The sequence below is a fragment of the Alnus glutinosa genome, chromosome 12 (assembly GCF_958979055.1).
Source record: "Alnus glutinosa chromosome 12, dhAlnGlut1.1, whole genome shotgun sequence".
NCBI classification, from domain to species: domain Eukaryota; kingdom Viridiplantae; phylum Streptophyta; class Magnoliopsida; order Fagales; family Betulaceae; genus Alnus; species Alnus glutinosa.
Window position 1 is genome coordinate 12,319,282 of NC_084897.1, and position 24,907 is coordinate 12,344,188.

Sequence of the window (24,907 nt, forward strand, 5' to 3'; positions counted from 1 at the left end):
GGGGTTTGGCAAGAGTTGATTGACCTTTCGAATTTTGTAGCCCTTACACGCCATGTCTAATCACCCTACATGGAGGGCATTTTTCTTGGTCTTTGTGCCAAGAATATATAGAACCGCATCATTCATTTAATACATTTTCTTTTAATTTCTATTTACTAGCACTGATCACTATTTTGGGACTTATTATTGAGTTGCCCAGCCCTTTGTTGCTGTTCTTGGTTGTAGCTCTTTATTATGTACTTTAATTTTCTTTTCTTTTCTTTAAAATAAATAAAAAATAAAAAAAGGCAGGTTAGGTACACAATAACCAAACCCTAATTTCTAACCCCGTAGTACTCAACAAACTGCACAATACTAATGCCATCTCGTAGACATGACTAAAGTCCAATCTTAGACCAGTGCATTAGGCAAGCAGATAAGATGCCTGCCTTAAAAAATCTTTTGACTAATTATATTACTTCTTTTATAAAACATGATGTATTTTCTGATGTCAATGGTCTCAGGAATTTACTTCACTAAAAAGCAAGAGAGGGACTCCATTTTGGCCATATTAGTTATTTTATAAAACACGATGTATTTAACTGGTCTTGCTGGTCTAAAAAAAATTCAACACGACTAAAGAGTCATTTACTTTACAAGGAAAGGAAGAGAGTGCGAGAAGAAATCCCATTTTAGCCATATTAATTGCTTTCTAAAATATGACATTTCCTGAAAAAAAAAAAATGACATTTCCTAAGCAAGTGCTCTCACTAAATGACTATGATGTTACAAAAAGGAATTACTACATCAACATCAACAACTCTATGCATACAAATGTATCTTTGTATATCATACAGCCAAGCAAGTGCTCTCACTTGAGCTCGATGATTCCCCAAGAAACTCTGATCGCAACTGCATCAACAGCCGGCCAAGGTAATTTAGGCCCTCTCCCTCTCGCCCTCCGCCCCAAAAGAGATCATGTGGTGAAGCTTCAACTAGCACAGAACCAGCAGTTGAGAGCAACATAGAATTCAAATGAGGGTAAATCGAGAATTTGCATTTCAATGCCCTGTACATAACATCAATCTTCACACTCTCCCAATCTGATCTTACCTGTGTACCACACATAAAATAAGCTTGAATCAATTGAGAAGAAATCCATCATGTTTGATGTGTTTTGGCTGATAATATATTGTATATCTTATTAACAAACCTTAACATGTTTTCCTGGCGGCAAGCAAAAAAGTGAATTGAATTTCTTTAGAAACATTTCTTAGATCTAGTTCACTTGATAAATGTTAAGACAAATCAAATCACGCTTTCCACAACAAAACACTCCACAAGTTCTTTATCAATAATATTGTTGTGACAGTATAAGGAACTAGGACTATATAATTCTTGAATTTCTGAAAACATAAACTCATGCTAACAAAAAGACTCATTTCAAAACCTTTTCTCGACTGTAAGGAGAGGACCAAAGGTGGGTTTCGCAGAACACTGGTTCAATGCAAAATTAGTTTTAAGGTGTTAGACCCAATATCTCACCCAAGAACCAATGCGGCCTAATTGGCTGGGCAATAACTAGGCCTACAACATAATGAGGGTCCAAAAACCTGAAAAACCCCAACTGAAATTGGTGGGGATCATAAGGTCTCTCTTTCGGTCTTTTGGTTCTGTTGGAAACCAGAGTTTAACCTGTAAATGTAAACAGGGTTTTGAGTGCAATTTACTGTAGTCAGAAGCAACTTTTTAACTATGAAGCTTCAGATCCGGGGAGAAGAAGGATATGTTGGGATCCTCAAGAAATTACAGTCTAAGTGCAGAACTTATCAGACCAGGTTATCCATTGTAATTTAACAGATGCAGACAAGTATTGATGTCATTCCGTATCTCTTGTGCATGGTGATAACAATGCAACCAAAAGGAAAGATCTTTGGAAGGAAATGGTTTCTCAGGCTGCCTTATCTGAGAACATCCCTTGGGTTGTCCTAGGGGATTTACGATGCAATGCGGGGCAGGAAAGAGAGAAGGGTGGGGTAACAGACTGGCCTCCTCCTTATATCAATGATCTTCATGAGTGTAACCAATGGCCAAAGTTAGAGGATTTAAAGTGTATCAGGATGTATTTCACCTGGTTTAATAAGAGACCTGAGAATCATATATGGAGGAGGAAGCTTGATGGAGCATTAGTTAATCAGCAACAGAATCCGAAATGGCACTTTATTTGGCCAACTTCTTACCTGCAGTTATATCAGATCACTCTCCCATGGTAGTTAATTTTACTTGGAGGAATCTAACTCCAGAAAACTGTTCAAATTCATTGACTTAAGGGTTGAGCACCAGAGTTTTTTCTTACCATGGAAAAGTCCATGCAGTACTTTTGTAACGTTCTCCAATGTTTCAAGTGTCCCAGAAGTTGGAGCTACTGAAAGCTTAGCTGAAGATGCCAAATGAAAAATGTTTTCTCCTTTGTCCGAAAAAGTGATCATGGCTAGAGGAAAGATGGAAGAGTTGCAGAGATTGGTGCAGCAGGATCCTGGCAGTACTGACCTGCTTGCTAGTGAAAGTTGTGCAGTCAAGTATTACAGTAAAATGAGGAGAGCAAAGGAAGCCTTTTAAAAAGAAAAGGCCAGGGCTCAATAGCTTAATTTAGGTGATAAATGAACGAAATTTTTCTTCAAAACAATGCACTACAGATATAGAACCAACTAACAAGAAACAAGCTTTGAAGAGAGATTAGGGCTCCTTCGTGGAAGAACCTGCTGAAGCCAAGCACTCTTTCTTCTATCATCACTTACTGCTGTGAGTTTATTATTAGACCTTTTAAATGGAGCCTACTTTCCCTAATGGAGAACGTTTTGATGCTAAGCGAAGAACCTTACCAGGGTGTATTTTTCTTTCTTTCTTTTTGCACCTAACTCTGAGAAGATTAGAGAAGCCATTACTCTCAGGAGTAACAGCACAGGAGTGGCTGAGGCAGTTTGTCACTGTAATGGATCTAGGTAGCTGGTATGTTTAGCAGGTGTGCATTTTGTAATTGGGTTGTGTTGTAAATGGACCAAGATGATAATAGATTGTGACCCATGTTAGTTGTTAGAATGATTGTAGCACAGTAGTATAAAAGGGGCCTACGTCTGTAATTGTAAGGGATTGTAATGTTCCTCGTATTTATGTAGATTTTTAAGGAAATTTGTATAAAATTGTAAAAAATGCAAAAGAAGGAGATGAAAAGAAAACAAAATAGAATGAAATTTGCTATTCGAGGTAGCCAAAACCTCCAACTGGGTAATGCCGAAGTCGGTGAAAGACATGTTGGGGAGTTGGAGGGGCCAGAAGGGTAATCGGACCTCGTTACAGATTTGGCACATGGCTCCGTTGTGTTTGATGTGGTGCATCTGGAGGGAACGGAATGCTCGCTGCTTTGAAGATTGTGAGACGGATTTGTCGAATCTGAAGAGAAAGATGTTTCAAATGTTGTATATGTGGAGGGATAGAATTAAGACTATGCATGAATGTTCCTATCTTGATTTTTTAGATAGTTGTTCTCTTTCCCCCTTACCTTAGGGGTTCCTTGTATACATCCTGTGTACTTTGGGTTGCGCCCCTTTGCGCCTTTTCAATAAATTTTACTTATCAAAAAAAAAAAAAAAAAAAAAAAAAAAAACCTCCAACTCAGAATTGTTTTGAACTTTTACTTGGTTGATTAAAAAAGGAAACAAAACATGCATATTTATTTACGTTTAGCAGGGTCATTTATTTTTTTATTTTTTTGATGAATATTTAGCAGGGTCTTTTATTCACATGGGCTAATTCTCAGCCAATCAAGCTTTAACCGTCCAACCAACTAACTATTTACAGCTGCAGCCCGTAACAACCCAGTTCACTTATTCAACCCACTAATCACATCCTACTATTAGACCCATTGCATTTCCCACCCCTTCAAAGCACCTTGTCCACAAGGTGCTGCTATAATTCGGCCCCAGTCCATTAACCATAAGAGAAGCCATTTTGACTGCCAAGACTGAGTCCTCGTCCGCTTCCATAATTGCCACCACACTCAAATACTCTACACCAACAGACACCCATGTGTACAACACTCTAATATACTCACTATGCCAGATATTGACCCCCTCATTTCCCACTTATTATCTGTTACCACTTGCCCCCTCATGAAATTTCCCACTAAAATTTCACCTAAGGTCAGCCTTTTACGCCTCCCAATCCACCTCCCTCGATTAATTCTTTCACACTCCTCAAAACACAACCAAACCAACCCACGCCCAAGTTTCTTGACTATCACACTTCCCCAAATCACAATACAAGACTTTGCTTACCTCAATGAAAGATGCTTTACACTGACAAGTATTACACTACTTGAAACCCACACATCCAACGACACCCAAATATGACCCAACATCTCTATTCCCACTCTTCCCCACCCTACCTATTCCTGAATCTCCGGTCATGCCCCCTGCCAATTCTCATCCAAGACCAACTTCTGCCACTTCCTCACTCCCAAGGCAACCTTGACTGCCACGCCTATCAATTTCCATTTACCCAGCATTCTCGTCACCCGAATGCAGCTGGTACATTATTTTAAGTTTCCATCAACTATCTTTCATATTCCTCTACAGCCCTTTTCTCATACTGTGCAACCTTGTTAAATTTGTCCCCATAACCAGCAGTAATATCAACAAACTCCTTCCCTTGCATACGTAGTAAGTAGTATGTATCAGATTGTGCACCTTCAAGATGACCTTGGTATTGGGATTGCCCTGTTTCACTCTCCAATAACTCTGAAGTTGGCTTCCTTGTAACCTTTTTTTATAGAGAGACCATTTATTTTCCTCAGTCATCTTCTTCAAAAGATTTGGCAACCCAGTTACAAATATACTACTAAAGTAATTCTTGTATCTGTTAGAAATCGCACGAAAACTGTACTCTCGCATCTAGTGAATGACGGTGGAGCCTCAGGAGTAGCACTTGCAACGGTTCTCGACCATGGTTTTACGGCAAGTCAACCACAGAGTCAGGTGCTTGCAATTAATTGATTCTGTACAAGTCCGAGGTCAATCCACATCCACTATATGACGACTTCAACATAAGATTGAACAACATCATGCTCCAATCACCAATTTTCATATAAAATTGGCATTCAAGCTAGCAAGTTTCTGAGGAAATCTATTTCATTTTTGTAAGGCATAAAACTATAATGGAACAGAGCCCAAACGAAATGGAGAAAATATCTCTTGAGATTCCTCATTAACTGGTTCAGCCTGGCGTGACTTTCCATCAATTTGATTGTTTCCCACTGTTTGTTTTCGGGTCTCTCAAGCTGAGACTGATCCAAGCTTATCACTGTATGCCTTTTGTTAGAAGAGTCATTACGGTTTGTGGGTATTTTGTGGTGTTCTGAGGTGTCGCCAACGCGTTTCCAGCATGTGGCTGGAGAAGACGGTCTCTGTTTGCTTTCTGGTGCTCGCTATTCTTGTCAGGAATAAGGATATATTTCTTGCGGATAAGAATAGTTTTGTTAAGTGTTCTCCACACCGGTTCTTGGTATTTTGACCAGTTCAATCCGATTCAAACAGCTTCTTAATGTTTTTATACCGGTCCATCAAGTTTCACACTTGTTTCAACTGGTTTTTGTCCTGTTCAATGCCTTTCTTTACCAGTTCAGTGAGTTTCATTTCTAGTTTAGTGGTGGTTTATCTGGTTTGTGGTGTTTTAGTCTGGTTTGTGTTGGTTTGGGCTACATGGAGCTACCAACAGGTTTGTTGCTCAGGGGGAATAGTTATCGTTCAAGTTGTCGTTGTTGTTGGTTAATCACAAGAAATGTGATCATTGTTGGTTGTCGAGATCCGACTGGCCTCAGTGTTTTGCGGTGTGATCCGACCAACCTTGGTGTTTTGCGGCAAGATCCGATCGACTCTGGTGTTTTGCGGCAAGATCCGACCAGCCTTGGTGTTTTGCGGAGGGTTCCAACCATCCTTTGTGTTTTCCGGCGAGTTACTATCGGCCTCAATGTTTATTTGGAGAGATCGACTGCCCGTTGTAGTTTTTCCGGCCAATTTTCAACCGGCATTGAAGTTTTTAGCTAATTTTCTTGTTATTTTTATTTTTGCAAGTCGTTGTTTTGTGTGCTCCAAGCTGTTTCGACTTTTGGGGGAGCGTTCGTATGTTTTTCTAGGTGCTTTTTGTTTGCATGTTTCTTCCAAGCTGGGCTTGCGGGGGAGTGTTAGAAGAGTTATTAGGGTTTGTGAGAGTCATTAGGGTTGGTGGGTATTTTGGTCATTGTTATATTTCTCTGAACCTATATATAATAGTAGGCTACGTAACAAGAACAAGAGCACAATAACGTGCCTCCACCTTTTCTAACTAAATCGTTCATGCAAATTACAACACCTTCCACCCACGTAATGACCCCACTTCCAAATGTAGAATCAGCAATGCACAATTCAGGTTGCAGAAACAACCTCTAACTCTTCAATCGCTTCTCCTTGTTGCACGGGTTCTCATTCTTCTTCAAGCACGCCAGCAATTTATCAACTCTCAATCTTTACAGAAACTATCTTTCACTCTTCAATCGTTTTTCTTTGTTGTTGCACTGGTTTTAGTTATTCTCCAGGCACATCAACATATTCAAGGCTCTCTAATTCTATTATCTCTTTGAGAAATTGATTCAAAATTTCTCCTAATTGCCTCGAATTATTTATTACTTCATCTGCTAGAAGCAACAGGCTCTGATACGATTTGTAATGTTTCTCCTTGTATTTATGTAGATTTTGATAGAAATTTATATAAAATTGTAACAAATGTAAGAGATGAAAAGAGAATAGAATGAAATTGGCTATTCGAGGTAGCCAAAACCTCCAATTCAGAATGTCATGAACTTTTTTCACTTGGTTGATTACAAAATGATACAAAACATACGTATTGATTTACATTTAGCAGGCTCTTTTGTTCACATGGGCTAATTATGAGCCTATCAAGCTTTAACCATCCAACCAACTATTTACAAATGCAGCCCACAACAACCCAGTTCACTTATTAAACCCACTAATCCTATCCTACTATTAGTTCCATTGCAGGGATGTCTAGAACTTTGATCCAGTCAGTTGATTGCTTTTCTTGAAGGCCAGGTTGTCCTCAAAACACATTTCAATCAATCCAATTTACTACAATTTTTGTCTTCAATCATCTCAATTCAACCAATCATCATTCATCATTACCAAATTACTCAGAAAATTACATTAGAAATATGGGGATCTTCACATTTGGTATCAAAGACCTTCGATCCTACAATGAAATGGCAGCAAAAAACCCAGAAGATCAGGTCTTAAATGGGTTGGTTGTACAAATGAGCCAAATTGGTATGAGGGCTTTAGTAAACGATCAAGCACTGTTTTGAAGTGCTCACGCAAGATTTGGAGTCAATTGAACAATATTATTGAGATCCTAGAGATTAAGAGCACAGAATTTGTTGAAGTGCTTGAGGAACAACTAAAGCAAAGGTAACAGTTTGAAGAGATGGAAAAATACAATGATGCAAATACTCAATCAGAATCAGACCCAAAGAAGATCTACACAGTTCTCCATGTTGTTAACCTACGCACTAGGATGGATCTACCTCTTTCGGCGAATTTTTTCAGAAACATAAGCCAAATAGCAGTTTCAATACCATCCATGGATACTGATGATGGGTGTTATGGCATCGTTAATCAAGGGATGAGATAAGTAAAGTGGCGGTGGATTAAGTGAAGAATTTTCAAGATAGTGATTAGCCTTATCGTGATGCGGAGAAGATGGTTCATGAAATGCTAAAACAAAAATTGGTATCAAATGTAGCTACGTATTATACGTCGATTGATGGGTATTGGGGTAAATTGTCATTGATTCGGCGGTTGATGCTGTCGAATCCTAAGATGGAGGGGATATGGTGGTAGTGTTCTATTGATCCCCCTGGGCCACATGGGATGGGGTTATGGAAGAATATAAGGAGGGGGTAGAGTTTGTTTTGTAGCCATACCAGATTTGAGCTAGTAGACAAGTCCAAAATCAGATTCTAGGATGATGTGTGGTGCGGACAGATGACCCAAGGAAGCATTCCCAGTTTTATATGGCATTGCTCGTGAGAAGGACGCATTTGTTGCAGCTCACTTGGACTTTTCTAGTGGTTCCCTTCAATGGGATGTTAGCTGTATTGGAGCAGCTCACGATTGGGAGATGGATGTCTTGGCTTCCTTATACACTTTATTGTATTCCCATAGAGTGAGAAGGGAAGGGGAATACAAGCTTTAGTGGGCCCCTTCTCACAAAGGAAAGTTTGATGTTAGATCATTCTACAAGGTTCTTGATTGTAAAGATGACGTTCCTTTCCCCTAGAAGTGTATATGGCGGACAAAGGTTTCTTTGAAACTGGCTTTTTTCGCTCGGTAGGCGGCTCTAGGGAAGATTCTTACCATTGACAATCTTAGGAAGAGGCATGTCATCGTAGATGATAGGTGTTGCATGTGCAAAAGGAATGGGGAGTCTGTGGACCATCTTCTTCTCCATTGTGAGGTTATCAGTGCCTTATAGAATGCTATCTTCGGCCGCTTTGGGTTGTCTTGGGTTATGTCTCATCGGGTGGTTCATTTATTCGTTTGCTGGTGGACGGATGGATGCTGTCAGAGTGCTGTCGTGTGGAATATAGTGTCTTCTCGCCTTTTGTGGTGCCTCAGGAGGAAACAAAATGATAGAAATTTTGAGGACCAAGAAAGGACGTTAGAGGAGCTCAAGACCTTTTATTCTCTTTTTACTTAGACAGCCGCGTCCTTAAGTCCCTTAGTGATTAACTTTAATGTTCTTGGAAACTACAATTTCAATTTTGATTGTTGATACTTTCTCAATGTAACTTTAGTTTAGGATTCTATAGTTGTTTTACCATTGTAAAGTGGTTGTACTGCTATTTTGTTTCCTTTGCTGGGGTATGCCCCAGTGCTATAGTACAGATTTTTCCTTTTGATAAGATTCACATACTAATCCAAAAAGAGAAATTGGTTGGTTTTCTTCAGGTCTTCAGACACAGACCCTAATTGCAACCTATCAAAATGATATGCTCAGGCAGAAGAGTGAGCTTTTTCTGTTTACAGCTCTTTATAAATCAAAACAAATTGAATCAAGAGACTAACAGCAATATCAGACCCAATCAAAAGTACAGAGAATCATACCAGATCAGGCCGCTGCCTCTGCATTGACCTTCCCATTCGTGCAGCTTCCTCCGGACTTTTTGCAGATTTTATATTTTCAACAGAATCCCATCCCAGAGGATCATTCACCCCAACAAACTTGTGCGCCTACGTATCAAAGAAAGTTTCTGAGAAAAATTCTACAATTGTTGCAATGCACAAAAGTAAGTTATGCAGAAAAGGAATTACCTGGTAGTAATGCTCTACACTTAACCAAGTGACATAATCACCATTCTCATCAGGCATCTCAATTGGGTGAGGAGAAAAATTTGAAAAAGCACCATATGGATCCCATGTTTTATAGAAGAAAATGATGCTTGATTCATGTGGAGTTACAGTAGGATCAATTGCAAATGTTTCATCCACTGATGGGATCACCGGTGTGACATCTGGTAAGGGCTGAAGGAATCCACTAATAAGCATGTCAGGTCCAACCTGTAGTTTATTTTGCAGAAGCACAATGCAATATCGATCAAGGTCCTGACAGCATTATTTCAACTAAAAGCTTCAATCTTAAACAGAAACTGTATAACTTGGTCTTTTTTCCTTTTTCTTTTTTCTTTTTTCTTTTTTCTTTTGGCATTTTTTTTTTTTTTTTATAAGTAATAAATGAAATAGCATTAAAAAAGCGTAAAGGCACCCCTAAGCATACAGGGAATATACAAGGACACCAAAACAAAAGAAAAACAGAAAACAAAGGAAGAACACCCGAAAAACCCAAAAATATAAGAGATGCTACATTAAACCCTCAACTTCTTGCCTCTAACCCGGCAAGATCCCCCCACCCCTTGCATCGAAATCGATCGAGCATTCTAGATTCTTGACCTCTCTTTTCCCTTTTTCTTAGAGGCAGAAACAGATTCCTGCCCCTCATCAAAGTCAAAAAAAAATCAGACTGCCCCTCATCTTTTGGCATTGTTTAGGTTGACCAATACATCACTCTACAGAGAATATAAGATATCTTAGGGTCACTTTGCGCATCTTCAATAGATTATTTGAAACCAATCAGTAATGGTTGGCAAAGAAAAATAAGTATAGGAAACTTCAAACCTGGTAAGCATAAAGTGTCTAACCAGGTTAGAACTCCACACTCAGTGGCAAGAACAGTGACAGCCATATTTTTTTTTTTGATAAGTAAGTGACAGCCATATATTTAGATATAGAAGATGAGATTCAGACTCTCGTTTTCAGTAAAACCAGATAACATCACACATGAACCAGCTGTTCCAATATACACCACTGCAGAAGTGCTGAAGGTAAAACATCCAAAATTGGAAGATTGATTGGATCTTGTAATTTTAAACATACAATGCGCCCCATAATAATAAACTACTCAAAAAATAATAAAATAGATTTTTATATGATAAATATAGTATTAATACTACCTACATAACGAGAATTTAACTATAATAATAATAGTTTTATATTTTTATTATTACTTATTTAATTTACCATAAATATTTGATAATTAGTCCCACATTATGCCAAATTAAAGAAAGTCAAAACTACATAAATTATGCAATATAATTGTTTTTCCAGTACCTTGAACAGAATCCAAACACACTGAAATAGATGGTACAACGTCCAGTTTTTCATATTTGAAGAACTTCCAGCTATGAAGGAGACAAAAAGCTATGTGAAGTAAAAGAAGAAAACATCAATTTGACATTGATGTCATTCAACCTCTCAGTAAACGGGATACAATTTTGTTCAGACCAAACTTGAAAAGCTCTTCCATAAACATTTGAACTGTGGGCTGGAAAGAAGACCAACCATTCTACTCTACCATGCCTTCTTCATGAGCAAAACATCAACCCCTCCAAAAAAAAAATTAGTCTTAAGCATCAAAACCAGCAAAGCATTACCCCACCCCACTCCCAAAATGAAAATCATCGCTAATTCATCCAGTTTTCATGAAGACTGTTTCACACTATTGTTTTGACCAAAGTCAGTGGCACAGAGTCTCCCTTAGAACCCAAACCAACCAAATTACAAGAATTTAATGTCAAGATTCATTCAACATTTAGCATATGATGTTGATTTTACATGTGAGTTACTCGCTAAAATTAGCCCTTTAAAAATGCTTGAAGAGGTTAGGAGTAAGCTCCACAAAATTTGTACACGCCCATGATCTTATTGATAACTAGACTGACAGCTCCAATTCCACCCATATACCCACAATGGAAACCAGGTCTAGGGACAAAAGCACTTTGAGAAGAAAGCTTTAAGAAAGAGAGGGAGAAGCTGGGAGAGAGAAGAGAATGAAGCCAAAGAAAGAGGGGAAGAAGCTCGGGAGAGAAGCTAGAGAGAGAAGAAGCCAGAAAAAGCCTAGAAAGAGAGAAGAAAGAAGCCCAGAAAAAAAGCCTTAGACAGAGGGGGGAGGGAAGAGAAAACCAATTTCTCAACAATTTTATTCCATCCAAGTCTCTCTCCATTGAACTACAAAACGTGCTTAAATAGACCCCAACTAAAAACCCTAGGGCAACGCCCATTTATTACTTACCTAACAGTTTTATTTTCTTGCCTAACATAACCTAGGGCAACTGTAGTGCCCTTCTACTGAATTACAAAAATAAATAACTCATAAAATAAAACATAAATTACTACACCGAATTAAAAACCTAAATAAAACTAAAGGCTCCTGAGTTCCACATCAAAGGCCTTATTTTATTTTTTATTCTTTCATTTGGACCAAACCAACAGGATCAAACTAGGTTGAAGAGGATTAGAAGATTCTCAAGCCATTACATCAGTCTTTTTGTTTTCTTTTTTCATATTCAACATACTAGAAATTAATATATATTGTTGAAACACAAACTTTTTGGAATTTATTTTTTGACAATCTAAAATGCGTCTAGTATAACACATTAAGAATGAGTTGGTTGATATTTCAATATGTATATATAATACTGAACCATCACGGCTCTATTCATTTTCTAAGCCACAAAACAAACTGATAAGCACATAAAACACATCAAGGCATGATGAATTTCTCATGAGAAGCTTAAGTCCATTTTTATGCATGCACAAAGACATGGTTGCATGATAGACACAAGGACATAGAAATGCATAAACTTATGCATACAAAAACACGGAGATACATAAAGGCATGCTCGTTATAGACACAATAAGCTTATCTAACTACATACATATATTCACTTGAAAAAAATACATACACAATGACAGCATTTATTTAGGCACTAGCACACATAATCCCATACTTGAGCTATCAAACTTTGAAACATTCATTTGCATTATAGAAATGAACACCGCTAGGATGGTATAAAAGGCCGTTGCCCAGTGACTGTCATGCCAATGCTGGATCCTAGGGAATTCACCTTGATACTCTACTAGCCTTCAACATTTTGCAAGAAGTGGCCGCTAGACAAACCCATGCATTGATGCCCCTATTATGCCTCACAGCCCAAGGCTTCTAACATTTCACCAGACAGTGGCCCTTGCATATCTAAAATAATAATGCATTCTAATCTGTTTCATTTGCAAAGACCTAAGGTCCCCATTCTTTCATGGACTTGGGAATGCTATAAAAGAATAACCGAGTGGCTAACAATTAATTATATATATTGAAGAAGACATTAGATTAAAAAAGGATTGACAGGGAAGGAATTTCGGCTTAAGAGACAACACTGGTCAAAATATCAAATAAAATATCAAATATGAGAACTTTAGCCAACACCAACAAATAAAATATCAAATAAACACCAACCTGCTCATAACAAACATCAATCAAATCTAAGGCTTGTGACATCTCAACCATCCCAAGTTCAGCCACAGGTGATGGTGCATTCTTTCCGCCAATAATTTTTGGAGCAACAAATGCAAAGACCTGCAAACAAAATCCATAGTCCATGAAAATCCATAATGTAAGCCAAAACCATACTAAAGCCAAAAGCAGCCCAGAAAGAGAAAGAAAATAAATGAACATCTATTCCCCTCAACATCATTTCATATTTCTTGTACTGTTTCAGACCAATTGCCGCAGGTTTAACCACAAAGAAGCAAAGTTTTTCAATAAGATAGGCCAATCAAGAAGAGAGTGCACCTTGGGGTTTCAAAACCATATGGCATCTGAAGCAGATGATATAACTATGATTCCGACTGGAATAAAAACCAAACACACACACATACACACAAAAAAAAAAAAAAAAGAAGAAAAGAAAAGAAAAAGAAAGACATCAAAACCACATATTTACAAGGAGGCATTGAAGCCCACATATTCCGAGCCACCATGGATACATAACAAGTATTCAATAGCAGATCCAAACATCAATCAGCAATTGGTTGTAGCTCATGATAGTCGCAACTTCACTTTACAAATAAGGCTTTCACGCATTTTAAAACAGAAGATGAGCATGGGAAAAAAATAATATATATATATATATATATATATATATATATATATATATATATATATATATATCAAATTTAGGATAAAAGAAAGCGGCTGGCACCATATAAGAAGCCAAATATGATTATCAGATAAGTCAACTCCCCACTAATGAAATCCAGCCTGAACTAAAACTTCTAAGATGACTGTTTATTATAGTCAAAAAGTGAATCCAGCATCAATTCATACTTATGTACATCTAGGAGGAGGTTTGAAGAGTACATCACACTGTTAACATTTACTTGATTAAGTTATATTCAGCAACTAAGTGAACAATATATGCAGTTTTGATACAAATTAGAGGAGAAACAGAAAAAAGAAACCTTGTGTATTACTCCAGCCGAAATAGCAGATGCAGACAATGTCCCCCCACATTCCCACAGAATTGAAAGATGCCCACGGTTATGAAAATATTCCATAACATCTCTAGGGTTCAATATTTCAAACTCCACCACTTCTACTCCTTTAGAAGCAAGCAATTTCTGGAAACTCCTCCTAGCTCCCCTTTGTGTTACAACTATAGTTGATACATCGGACACATCCCAAAGGTTTGCTTCCTCAGGAAGATCAAGAGTCTGTGTCATTACAATCCGCACGGGCATGTGCCCACCTCCATGTCTTGCAGTTAATCTTGGATCTAATTCAGAAAAGAAATAGAATATATAGCAATATTTTCAGGATTTTCAACTACTATAATAGTAAAAGAATCACATAGTTGCAAGTAATGAAGAAACTTACTGTCCTTGCGTACTGTATTTCCTCCTACAATAATGGCATCACTTCTACCCCGCAACTCAAAAACTCGACTCCTAGACGTTTTACTGCTTATCCATGCTGCATGTCCACTACTAGCAGCAATTTTTCCTGTTCATGTCTAATAAACTTGTACCATTCACCCATTTAAAAAGAGAAGATGAAATACTTGAAAATCAGTAAGAAGTTTATAAAAATTCTAATGCTCACCATCAAGAGTCATTGCATACTTGAGAACAGAGAAGGGAACTCGCGAAGCAGCTCTACATATAATGGGAGCATTGACCAAGTGGCATGACTTTCGAGCTTCCTACAATACACAATTTTAACATGTTAGACTATAGTGTTAAAATATTAACTAAATTATTAAATTCAACATGTCCTATCAGCTTAAACTTTACATTAATGATTTAACATCGTATCAAAACAAAGGTTTTGAGTTCAAATCATGTTTCCATAATTCAACCTCCTATTTTAATTAAATATTCCACGTGTTGGGTCTCATTTATTGAGAATGGAAGTTTGAGCCCACCCATAAAGGAGATGTTAGAATGTTAATTAAATGATTAAATTCAGCATTTCCCATAAGCTTAAGGGCATGTTTGGGTAGCATTTTGTTTTTGATTATTTTCTATTATTTTTTAAAAAACATGTTTGGGTAGGTTTATTAAATTCAAATTTTTTTTTTTTTTTATAAGTAAGAGTAATACCATTAAAAAACGCAAAATGCAATCAAGTACACAGAGAGTATACAAGAAAGGCATCTAAGAAGAAGAAAACAAGACAAGGACATCATAAAAACTAATCACTAAAAATGCGAGGAACACAGCCATCTAAGAGTACAAAGAATGAAAGAAAAATGAAATAAGCTCCTCAATGATTATTTCTTTGTCCTCGAACTGTCTATCGTTGCGTTTCCTCAACAAACACTACAAAAGACAAAAGGAACCATCTTCCACAACCGCACTCCGAGAGCGACCACCCATCTACCAGCAAGCGAATAAATTTACCACCCAAAAAGGCATAACCCAAGACAGACTGAAGCAGCTAAAGATGGCATTCCATAGAGCGCGTGCGACCTCGCAATAGAGAAGAAGGTGATCCACATAATCCTCATTCATTTTGCACATGCAACATCTATTAATCACAATGACACGCTTCTTTCTGAGATTGTCCAAGGTAAGGATCTTCCCTAGCGCTACTGACCAAGCGAAGAAAGTCACTTTCAAGGGAACCTTGATCCGCCAAATACTTTTCCAGGGAAAATGAACAGCCTCTTTGCAAGCAAGAATCTTATAGAACGATCTAACATCAAATTTTCCTTTGTGAGAAGGAGGCTACCCTTCATGATCCACTCTGGAGGAGTACAGTAAAGAGAAGAAGGAAGCCAAGAAGTCCGCCTCCCAATCATGGCCGCTCGAAAGAAGCTAACATCCCACTGATAGGACCCGCTCACCACAACCAAGTGGTCTGCAACGTGTACATCCTTGTCGCGAGCTATGTCATACAAAACTGGGAAAGCTTCCTTGAGGGGAATCTCACCACACCATACCACACATCATCCCAAAATCGGATCCTGGACCCAATTCCCAAAATAAGTCTGGTATGGCTACGAAACAAACTCCACCCCTTCATAATGTTCTTCCAAAGCCCCACTCTGTGAGACCTAGGGGGGTCTAAGGAGCACCAACCAACCCAAGTAGAATCGTACTTTGCATCCACAACAGATTTCCACCAAGCCTCTCTTTCATGGGCATAACGCCACAACCACTTTCTTTCTTTTCTTTTTTTGATAAGTAAGAAGAACTTTATTAAAGAAAGCGTAAGGCGCCCCTAAGTACACAGGAAGTATACACAGGGAAAACCAAAGTTAACCCAAAAAAACCCACAACATCAAGGCCCCAGAACACAAAAGAACCAAAACAAGCTACAAAAGAACCCAACTAAGAACAATACTACCCACTACCCGTCAAGGCACAACAAACCTACAACATGTGTGCCTTGCCTTTCCTACGCCTAGAGGGGTAGTTCGTGTCACCATAGTTTATGAAACTATGCAAATTTAGAAGCTCCATTTTCCCTTTAGACTTCTGGCGCGCAAAAAATTAGAACTCCTCTTCCATGGCATCCCGAATAGCCAAAGCCTCCTCCCCAAAATCCCCATCCATCGCCCAATCTAAGGGCAAACCATCCCAATAATCATCTTCATCCTCCTCCCACACCACAATCTCCCTATTATGATCAAAACCAACTGGCCAATTCCGAGATTGGGAGACACCATTAAAGCAACCACTCGAAGGGGACGAAGGACCTACCACCCGGCCATTGTTGACCTCCTGAAGCGCCACGGGAGGGACTGAAATCGGGCGAAGGTTGAGAAACCCCTTCCTAAAAAGGCCCTGATGCACTGGCGTCACTGACTTCTTCATTGCAGGAGGCTTTGCCGCCTTCTCAGCTGGCAGCTCTGCACCTGTAACCCTCTCATCAACGTAGCCAATTGACATCTTCACGGCTTCCAAAGAATCAGAAAATAGCCCATCATTCCACTTCACAGAATGCCCTTCCCTCAATTTTTTCGCCCTCCTGTAGTAACATTGAAAAGGCTTAGAAACCACCACAGGGAAGGGAGAACGCAGCTTCTCTCCTAAATTAGCTGCTCTGGTGAGAGACAGAGGGGCAGCAAGGGGTTTAGGAATCAAAAGCTTCCCCAAAGGAGTGAACTTAAAAGAGACAGAAGCAGAATCCGCCGGAAAACCCAGATCCGGTGCCGGAGAAGGGGGGGAAACCGAACAGATTAGAGGCTGGAGTCCAGCTAGAAACCGCCGGAAACACCTGGGACCTGCTCGACTCACCCCCGGAAGAAACCTCCGTACCTGAAACTGTCCCTGTATCTGCCACCGACGAGGGCTCCGGCCTAGAGGAAACCCCAACAAAAGCCGATGAAGCTGGACTCGCGCCCTCTTTAGCTCCCAACGCTGTAACCTCCAAACCCCCAGGAGGAAGCCGATTCAGAACCAACCAGAGGACACCTCCGTTGACGTCTCCGGCGAGGATGGCAGCGGACAGGAAACTATAGGTTTCCGCTTGTGTCGGGCAACACAAAAACCTAAACGTTTTCGAAACAGCCCCGACCCAGCAAACCGGGTCAGAACTCTCCTCACAGCCCGGCCCAAAGCCAAATAAAAACCGGGACCCAACTTACGCCACGTCCGCAATCTCGAATTTTCAAAATTCAAACGAGAGTACTTACCCTGCGGACGTACAGACTGGTCTTTGTCCAACAGATCAAGCGAGTGAGCCTCCAAAGAAGAGCAATCCACCGCCGATCTCGGAACAGCCTCTGCATGCCGCACCGCAGGAAGAAGATCAAGCACGCATGGTGTCACCAACGAAGCCCTTAACCAGGACCGACCATCACCCACTATGGGCATCGTCTTCGCAATAGTGGTCGAATCCGACCTCAAAACCTCCTCAAAATAACGCCCCGTCCACTTTGGAGCCAAGCCTAGAGTCGGCCGAACATCCTCCACCGCCTTCTTCTCCGATGAAGAAGAGGAGCCGAGCCCGCCACCCACCGAGACTGAGAAAAAGTCTACAACCTTTCTCAGCTCGTCGGAGAATATAAGCCATCCCCACCCTCCACGGCCCTCGGGGATAACAATGGACCCTTTCCGACCGCCCAACCAGAATGTTGTCGCCTCTAAATAGCGCCCAGCTTTATTCCCACCTCTCCGAGCAATTAGAACCTTCGAACCTTCTCTGAACGACTTAACAAAATCTTGCTCTGCCGGGAGACCCAACAACAATTCCAACGTCGACGCAAGCCACTCGGAGCTCTGAGCATTCAAAAAGACCACACCCAGGAAATTTTTCCTCTTCTCCTCCACCCTCAACGTCGACGCCCCACCCAAAACCGAGAAGGTGAAAGACTTCGACTCCACTAAGAAAATCTTATCCATCTACGACACCCCCGAGACTATGACGACCAACCCAAATAGCTACATCGCCAAACAAAGAACCACCCAACGAAACAGATGACCGAAAAAAAAAATCCACTTTCTTAATAGAGCCTTATTGAAGATCCTCAAATTCTGGATACCCAAACCACCTTCTGAAATTAGGGAACAAACCTTGGACCAACTAACCAGGTGATATTTGAATTCTTCACCTATGCCTCCCCACAAGAAATCTCGATGCAGCTTCTCTATACGACTAGCAACACTAGAGGGAATAGGGAAAAGAGAAAGAAAGTACATAGGACTATTCAAGTTTTATCCAACTTTTTTCAACTTTGTCTCAAGTTCTCTAAACAATCCAAACATAATTTCAAAAAATAAATTTTCTCGGTATTCGCAATTTTGAATATAGTAAAGAATGGTAAAATATAGTAAAAAATAGTATAATATAATACCAAAAAAATACGCACCCAAACGAGCCCTAAGCTTTTCAAATGAAGATTTAACATGATATCAGAGCCAAAGCCTAGAATTCGGTGATTTAACATACAACACAAAAGTTAATTTCACTAAATAGCTTGGAATACCCATATGACTCGTTATACATATAGTTGGTATTCCATGCTAGAAGAATTATTGTTGTCCATACATTATCCTCTCTAAAAAAAGCATTAAAATCTCTATAGGTTGTGTTTTCCATCCATCTCTGGATCATTTGGAACAAGGGCGATTTTAACATCATCTGCTTTCCTAGCAAGCAATCTAGTGGTATCTGGTCGTCCTCAGCTATGTCAGAATTCTCCGAGCTCATTTTTGAACAAGGGCTTATGGATATTCCTCTTGTTGGTAGTATCTACACATGGTCTAATAATTGTGATCATCCGACGTGGTCTAGACTTGACAGGTTTCTTCTCTCTCTAGACTGGGAAGCCCACTTTCTTGATGTTTCTCAAAAAAGGCTTCCTAGAGTTTTATCGGATAATTTTCCTTTTTTGCTTGATTGTAATGATGTCACTAGCAGCATAGGGTATTTTAAGATTAAAAATATCGAGCTAAAATCTGAGGGTTTTGTGGAGAGAGTGAAACAATTGTGGTCATCTTACAGTTTTCAAAGATCCCATAGTTTTGTTTTGGAGAGCAAATTTGAAGCTTTTGAAACTTGACTTGAAAAAATGGAACGAAGAGGTTTCTGGCAATATCAAGAAGTGGAAGAAGGCTCTTTTGGTTGAACTCCATGATTTTGACATTATTGCAAAAGAAAGATCCCTATCAGTTGAAGAAAATGCAAGAAAGGTTGAGATTATTCGTGAATTGGAAAGGACTAGGTGAGCAAATTTGAAGCTTTTGGAATTTGACTTGAAAAAATGGAACGAAGAGGTTTTTGGCAATATCAAGAAGTGGAAGAAGGCTCTTTTGGTTGAACTCCATGATGTTGACATTATTGCAAAAGAAAGATCTCTATCAGTTGAAGAAAATGCAAGAAAGGTTGAGATTACTCGTGAATTGGAAAGGACTACTTTTTTGGAAAAAGTGAGTTGGAGACAGAAATTGAGGGACCTTTGGCTGAAGGAGGGAGATAGGAATACAAAGTTTTTCAACTGAGTTGCAAACTCGAATAGAAGGAACAACATTATGAATTCCCTAGTGGTTAGCAAATGCATCTCTTCAAACTCTACAGAAATACACAAGCATATAGTGTAGTTCTACACTCGTCTTTTCTCAGAACAATTCTATTGGCGACCAAAACTAGATGGACTTAATTTTAACTTTGTTGGTGTTCAGGAGGCTTCATGGTTGAAAAGAGACTTTGAGGAGGTCTTTGAGGTGGTGAAAACTTAAACAATGATAAGGCTCCGGGCCTTGATGGTTTTTCTCTAGCTTTCTTTCAGTCTTGCTCTTGCTGGGAAGTTCTGAAAGATGTCATGAATGTCTTTCATGAGCTCCATACTCGTGGTAAGTTTGAAATGAGCCTCAACGCCTCTTTTATTGCCCTTATTCCCAAGAAAGTTGAGGCAGTGAATATTAAGAACTTTCGCCCTATTAGTCTAGTGAGCAGCATTTATAAAATCATCACGAAAGTCCTAGCTAACAAGTTGAAAGCAATTTTGGAGAAGTTTATATCCAAATCACATAATGCTTTTATCAAGGGGAGGCAAATTTTAGATTCAATCATCATTGCAAATAATGTCTCAACGTTATAATTAGATCAGGAGTTCAAGATGTACTCTGCAAACAGGAAATAGAGAAGGCTTACAATCCTGTTAATTGAGAATTCCTATTGTATCCGTTGAGTAGATGTGGTTTTGAGAAGAAATGGCGTGGATGGATAGCTCATTACATCACGGTTCTGGCTTGATCAATGGAACTCAATCAGACTTCTTTCTTGCGGCTTAAGACAACGTCCTTTAACCCTGCTGCTGTTTTTGTTGTTGTCATGGAGGCATTGAGTCAAATATTGTTTGCCACTATGGATAGGAGGTTGTTATCAGGCTTTCCAATGGGTTCCAAGAATAATAACTTGCTTCTTTTGCCTCATCTCTTATTCGCGGATGACACATTGATTTTATGTGAAGCTAATCCTGATCATCTTCGTAATTTATGGTATATTTTCTTATGTTTTGAAGTTGTATCAAGGTGGAAGATTAACCTGGTTCAGTCAAAAAGTGTCCCTGGTTTAGTTTTGGCATGTTATATGGTGCGGAGATCAGGCCTTGAAGGAAGCTTTCCCCATTTTGTTTGGTATTGCCCATTTTAAGGAGGTCTCAGTTGCATACCATTTTCTATTTTCAAACGCCACTGGTCAGTGGAATATTACTTTCACCATATCCGTGCATGATTGGGATGGAGATGGTCACCTATTTCTTCAATCTCGTGTACTCTATCATGTTGAATCGAGTAGGCAAGGATAGTATCCATTGGTTCCCTTCAAAAAGGCGGACCTTCGAGATTATATTTTTTTATAATCCACTTAGCCCCCAGCTGGCCTTTCTTTTCCTTGGAAGAGCATTTGGAGAAATAAGGCGCCTAGAAGAGTGGCTTTCTTTGTTTGGACAACAGCGCTAGAGAGGATCTTGACCTTGGATAATCTACGAAAAAGGAAAGTCATAATAATGGACTGGTGTTGCATGTCCAGGAAGAATGGAAAATCCATCGATCATCTCCATTGTGACGTTGCTAGAGACTTGTGGGTATCGGTTTTCTGTCTTTTTGGTATAGAGTGGGTAATGCCTTTATGGGTGGTGGAGTTATTGGGTAGTTGGAGAGGCCAGATTGGTAATCACCATAATTTAGAAGCATGGAGTATGGAGAATGGCTCCTTGTTGCGTGATGTGGTGTATCTTAAGAGAACGCAATTCCCAAAACTATGAAGATTGTGAGAGAACAATAGTAGACTACAAAAAATATGATGTTCAAAATGCTTTATGGGTGGATGGTTGCTACCAATAGTGCTCACTTTTCTAATTTCCTACAATTTCTAGATTCTGTTCTTCCTCATCTCCCTAAGTGGGTGTTTCTCTTGTACACTCCTTATTTACTTGGGTTACGCCCCTTTGCACTTTAAATAAGATTGATTTCCTTACTTCAAAAAAAATAAATAAATAAATAAAAAATTATTAGGAACAAATCAAGGTGGCGTAATCTCTCTAACTCTATTTTCAACAACCTCATTAGCAACACTTAGCATTAGTAATCACCATATCCCCAGTCTCGATCCTAAGATGTTATCTTTCTGGCCTTTCAGCTCTCTAGGCTATAACTAAAATCAATCTTTTCCATAATCCATTGTTGTAGTCACTCTTCGAATACCATTTCTGACTTCACTATGGTTTTAGATGCCAATTTCTTGCACTCTAAGAGAAAAACAGCTATTTCTGCCAAAATTAAAATTATGTCACAAATGATGTCTTTATTGTTCAATAGCTTCTGCACGTAGTCGATAAGTTCTACATTTTATGGTTTCTAGATTGAGATATACTTTTCTTCTCCAAGCGATCATGTCATATAAGCATATACGCACAAATGTGATCTTCGTAGCAAGAGTTTAAGGCCAGACCATTGCTGCGCTTATGTAGGAAATGGATTCGCTAATTAGGGAAACACTCTTCAAGTCTGAACCAATACACTAATATTTATATCCAAATAAATCATTGGTGTGGAATAACGGCGAGAATTTATAGTCACTTTTCCAGAAAAAGAAATGCATTAAATAGCCACAAAAATAGGAAATGAGCATTACATACCCAATGACAATACCTATTATCAAAATTTACGTACAATCTACCAAAAAAAAAAAAACAAACAAACAAACAAACAAAAACTAAAACAAAAAGGGCAAAAAGACCAAGAATTCAAGTGTAATTGAAAAAGATTTGTACCTCTGTAATTTTACTCTTCAGATCCTCCCCAAGAACATCAACCTGAACCCCTTGACTTCTCAGTGCACGTACCGCATTGCCTCGGAGATGTTGCAAAGGGTGCCTCATCCCCACCACAACTCTCGAAATCCCTGCCTAATCAACATAGTTTGTCAATTATCCCAAAAAAAAAAAAACAAAACAAAACAAAAAACAGTAAAGAAACGAAAGTAAAATGTCACCCGAGGAAGCATTGTGATAAAAAAGAAGAACAAAAAAGGACCAAAGTGTCGAATGAAACCAATTAAAATGCTAACCAACAGTGGTCAAAAACTGATCAGGTATTTGGCTGCTGACATTAGAAGAAACTAAAAACAAAACACCAAAACAGAATCAAAAATTCCATTAGGAACGGCCAAACCTCGACCAGTGCGGAGACAGCGGTGTGGTCGCCGTGGCAGTCCCCGGGCTCCATGTTGATATAGGCGGTGGCGCGTCTACTCCACTCGCCGGCGGACTCCAGGGCTTGGAGTTCGGCGGACTTGGCGCCCTGCGCGTAGAGGTATCCCTCGCCGGCGACCTTCCCTTGCGGGGTGGCGATCAAGCACCCGAAGTTGGGGTGCGGAGAGGTGAAGCCAGCGGACTTGTCGGCCAGCTCCACCGCGCGCTGGATGTAAGCGGCCTCGAGCGCGTGGTTAGTGTTGCTGCTGTTGATAGTGGCCTTGCAGAGTATTGGTGGCCTGTAACTGTAAGTTCCTAAAGAGAACGCCATAACACACTCTGTCTCTCTGTCTCTCTCTCTTATCTTTTGGGTACTGTTAGATTTGGTTCCGCCAGAAGTCGAAGGAAACGTAGTCAATAATATGTATATTTTATATTCAGCTCTAGGCGTCTAAGATCATTCACAACAGTTTCCAATCATTTTTCTTAAATATAGAAAATAAAACTATTTTTTAATTCCTTATAAAAAAAACTCCACAGCAGCTTCCCTTTATTTTTTCCTATATCGTTAAAATATTATTTTTTTTTTCTTTTACTTTAATTAAAAGTAAGAAAGAGAAGATAAAGTAGGAGAGAGATAATATATTTTATGAATAAACAATTGAATGGGAAGTAAATAGTGCTTTCCTATTCACTTCCCAAGGAAACAAAAATTTTAAGGAAGCTGCTGTGGAGGGTTTTTTGTAATTTTCTTAAAATTTTTCCTAAAATGTAGGGAATAGACACCCTTTAGGAAAGCTGCTGTAAATGCTCTATGTTATAAGACTCAGTTAAGTTTGGTACAGAATGGTTTTTTTTTTTTATCCCTAAATCCTGTTCTTAGAGCTGAAAACAACTTCTTAAGCTAAGAGATATTGCTAAGGAGTTTTTAAGCTTCAAGGTAGGAGATGGTACTCGAATTTTCTTGTGGTTGGACTGTTGGCATCCGAATGGCTACTTAATGGATAGGTATGGTTTTCGTCCTGTTTATGATGCCGGTAGTTGTATCGATGCTAAACTTTCATCCATCATCAAGAGGGGGGGTGGTAGCATTGGCCTTATGCTAAGTCTAATTTGCTGGTCTACATTCATAGTCAGCTTTCACTAGTGACAATCGGGTTAGAAGGCCAAGCTATTTGGAAAGCTAAAAATCAGGTTTATGATTGTGTTGAAACATGGGATGCCATAAGGAGGAAGGAAAACGTTGTTGAGTGGTGGAGGCTAGTGTGGTTTCCTATGGCCATTCCTAGGCATTCTTTCTTGCTTTGGTTGGTGTTTAGAGATGCCTTGATTACAAAAGGAAAAAAAGTGCATTTGGGGTTACGAGGGTGACATCTTATGTCCATTATGCAAAGCATGTATTGAGTTTCGTGATCACTTGTTCTTCAAGTGTAGTTTCAGCCACCGGATTTGGAGGAATGCAATGCAAAGTTGTTTGGAACCTTTTCCAGTTATGGATTGGGATGATGTAGCTATGTGGTGTATGAATCGGTTGAGAGGAAAAAGCCTTAAAACTAAGCTATGCAAAATTGAGTCTAGGGGCTATTGTGTATCATGTTTGGATTCAACGAAATAACTTGATTCATGGTAATGTGCTGTGTTCAGAGGAAGGTCTTATTGCAAGGATCAAATGGGAAATCAGGTCAAGGCTTATGGGGGAGGGGAAGTATCGGAGATCAATGGTCAATACCTGACTTCTACAGAATTGGAATCTGCATAACTTGTTGCTGGATTGATTTTCTTTCT

The 24,907-nt window shown here is 39.3% G+C and overlaps 1 protein-coding gene across 2 annotated transcripts; it reads right to left on the bottom strand.

Annotated features, from left to right (window-relative positions):
• Positions 1 to 652: 652 nt before the first annotated feature.
• On the bottom strand, positions 653 to 23,512 carry LOC133852745 (riboflavin biosynthesis protein PYRR, chloroplastic). 2 transcript variants are annotated; one of them, XR_009895972.1, is made up of 11 exons: positions 23,103 to 23,512; positions 22,703 to 22,837; positions 14,581 to 14,680; positions 14,356 to 14,481; positions 13,941 to 14,254; positions 12,937 to 13,056; positions 9,399 to 9,644; positions 9,192 to 9,317; positions 2,336 to 2,536; positions 2,111 to 2,219; positions 957 to 1,092 (listed from the first exon to the last, which is right to left on the bottom strand). XR_009895972.1 is itself a non-coding variant. In XM_062289494.1 (9 exons), exons 1-9 carry the CDS (start codon positions 23,451 to 23,453, stop codon positions 829 to 831), a joined length of 1,782 nt encoding a protein of 593 aa, XP_062145478.1. In that variant the 5' UTR covers positions 23,454 to 23,512; the 3' UTR covers positions 653 to 828. The 2 variants fall into 2 exon arrangements, 1 of the variants encoding a protein (XP_062145478.1); XM_062289494.1 differs by lacking the exons at positions 2,111 to 2,219; positions 2,336 to 2,536 and having other exon boundaries at positions 653 to 1,092.
• Between the last annotated feature and the right edge of the window lie 1,395 nt (positions 23,513 to 24,907).

Bases quoted from the DNA above. Each gene is read 5' to 3' on its own strand.
- LOC133852745 (XM_062289494.1), bottom strand. From the start codon at position 23,453: ATGGCGTTCTCTTTAGGAACTTACAGTTACAGGCCACCAATACTCTGC. The intron at 9,645-12,936 runs GTTGGTGTTTAT...AATAAACTACAG, and splicing joins TTGATGTTTGTTATGAGCAG to GTTGGACCTGACATGCTTAT. The intron at 1,093-9,191 runs GTATGATTCTCT...TGTGGTACACAG, and splicing joins AGAGGCAGCGGCCTGATCTG to GTAAGATCAGATTGGGAGAG.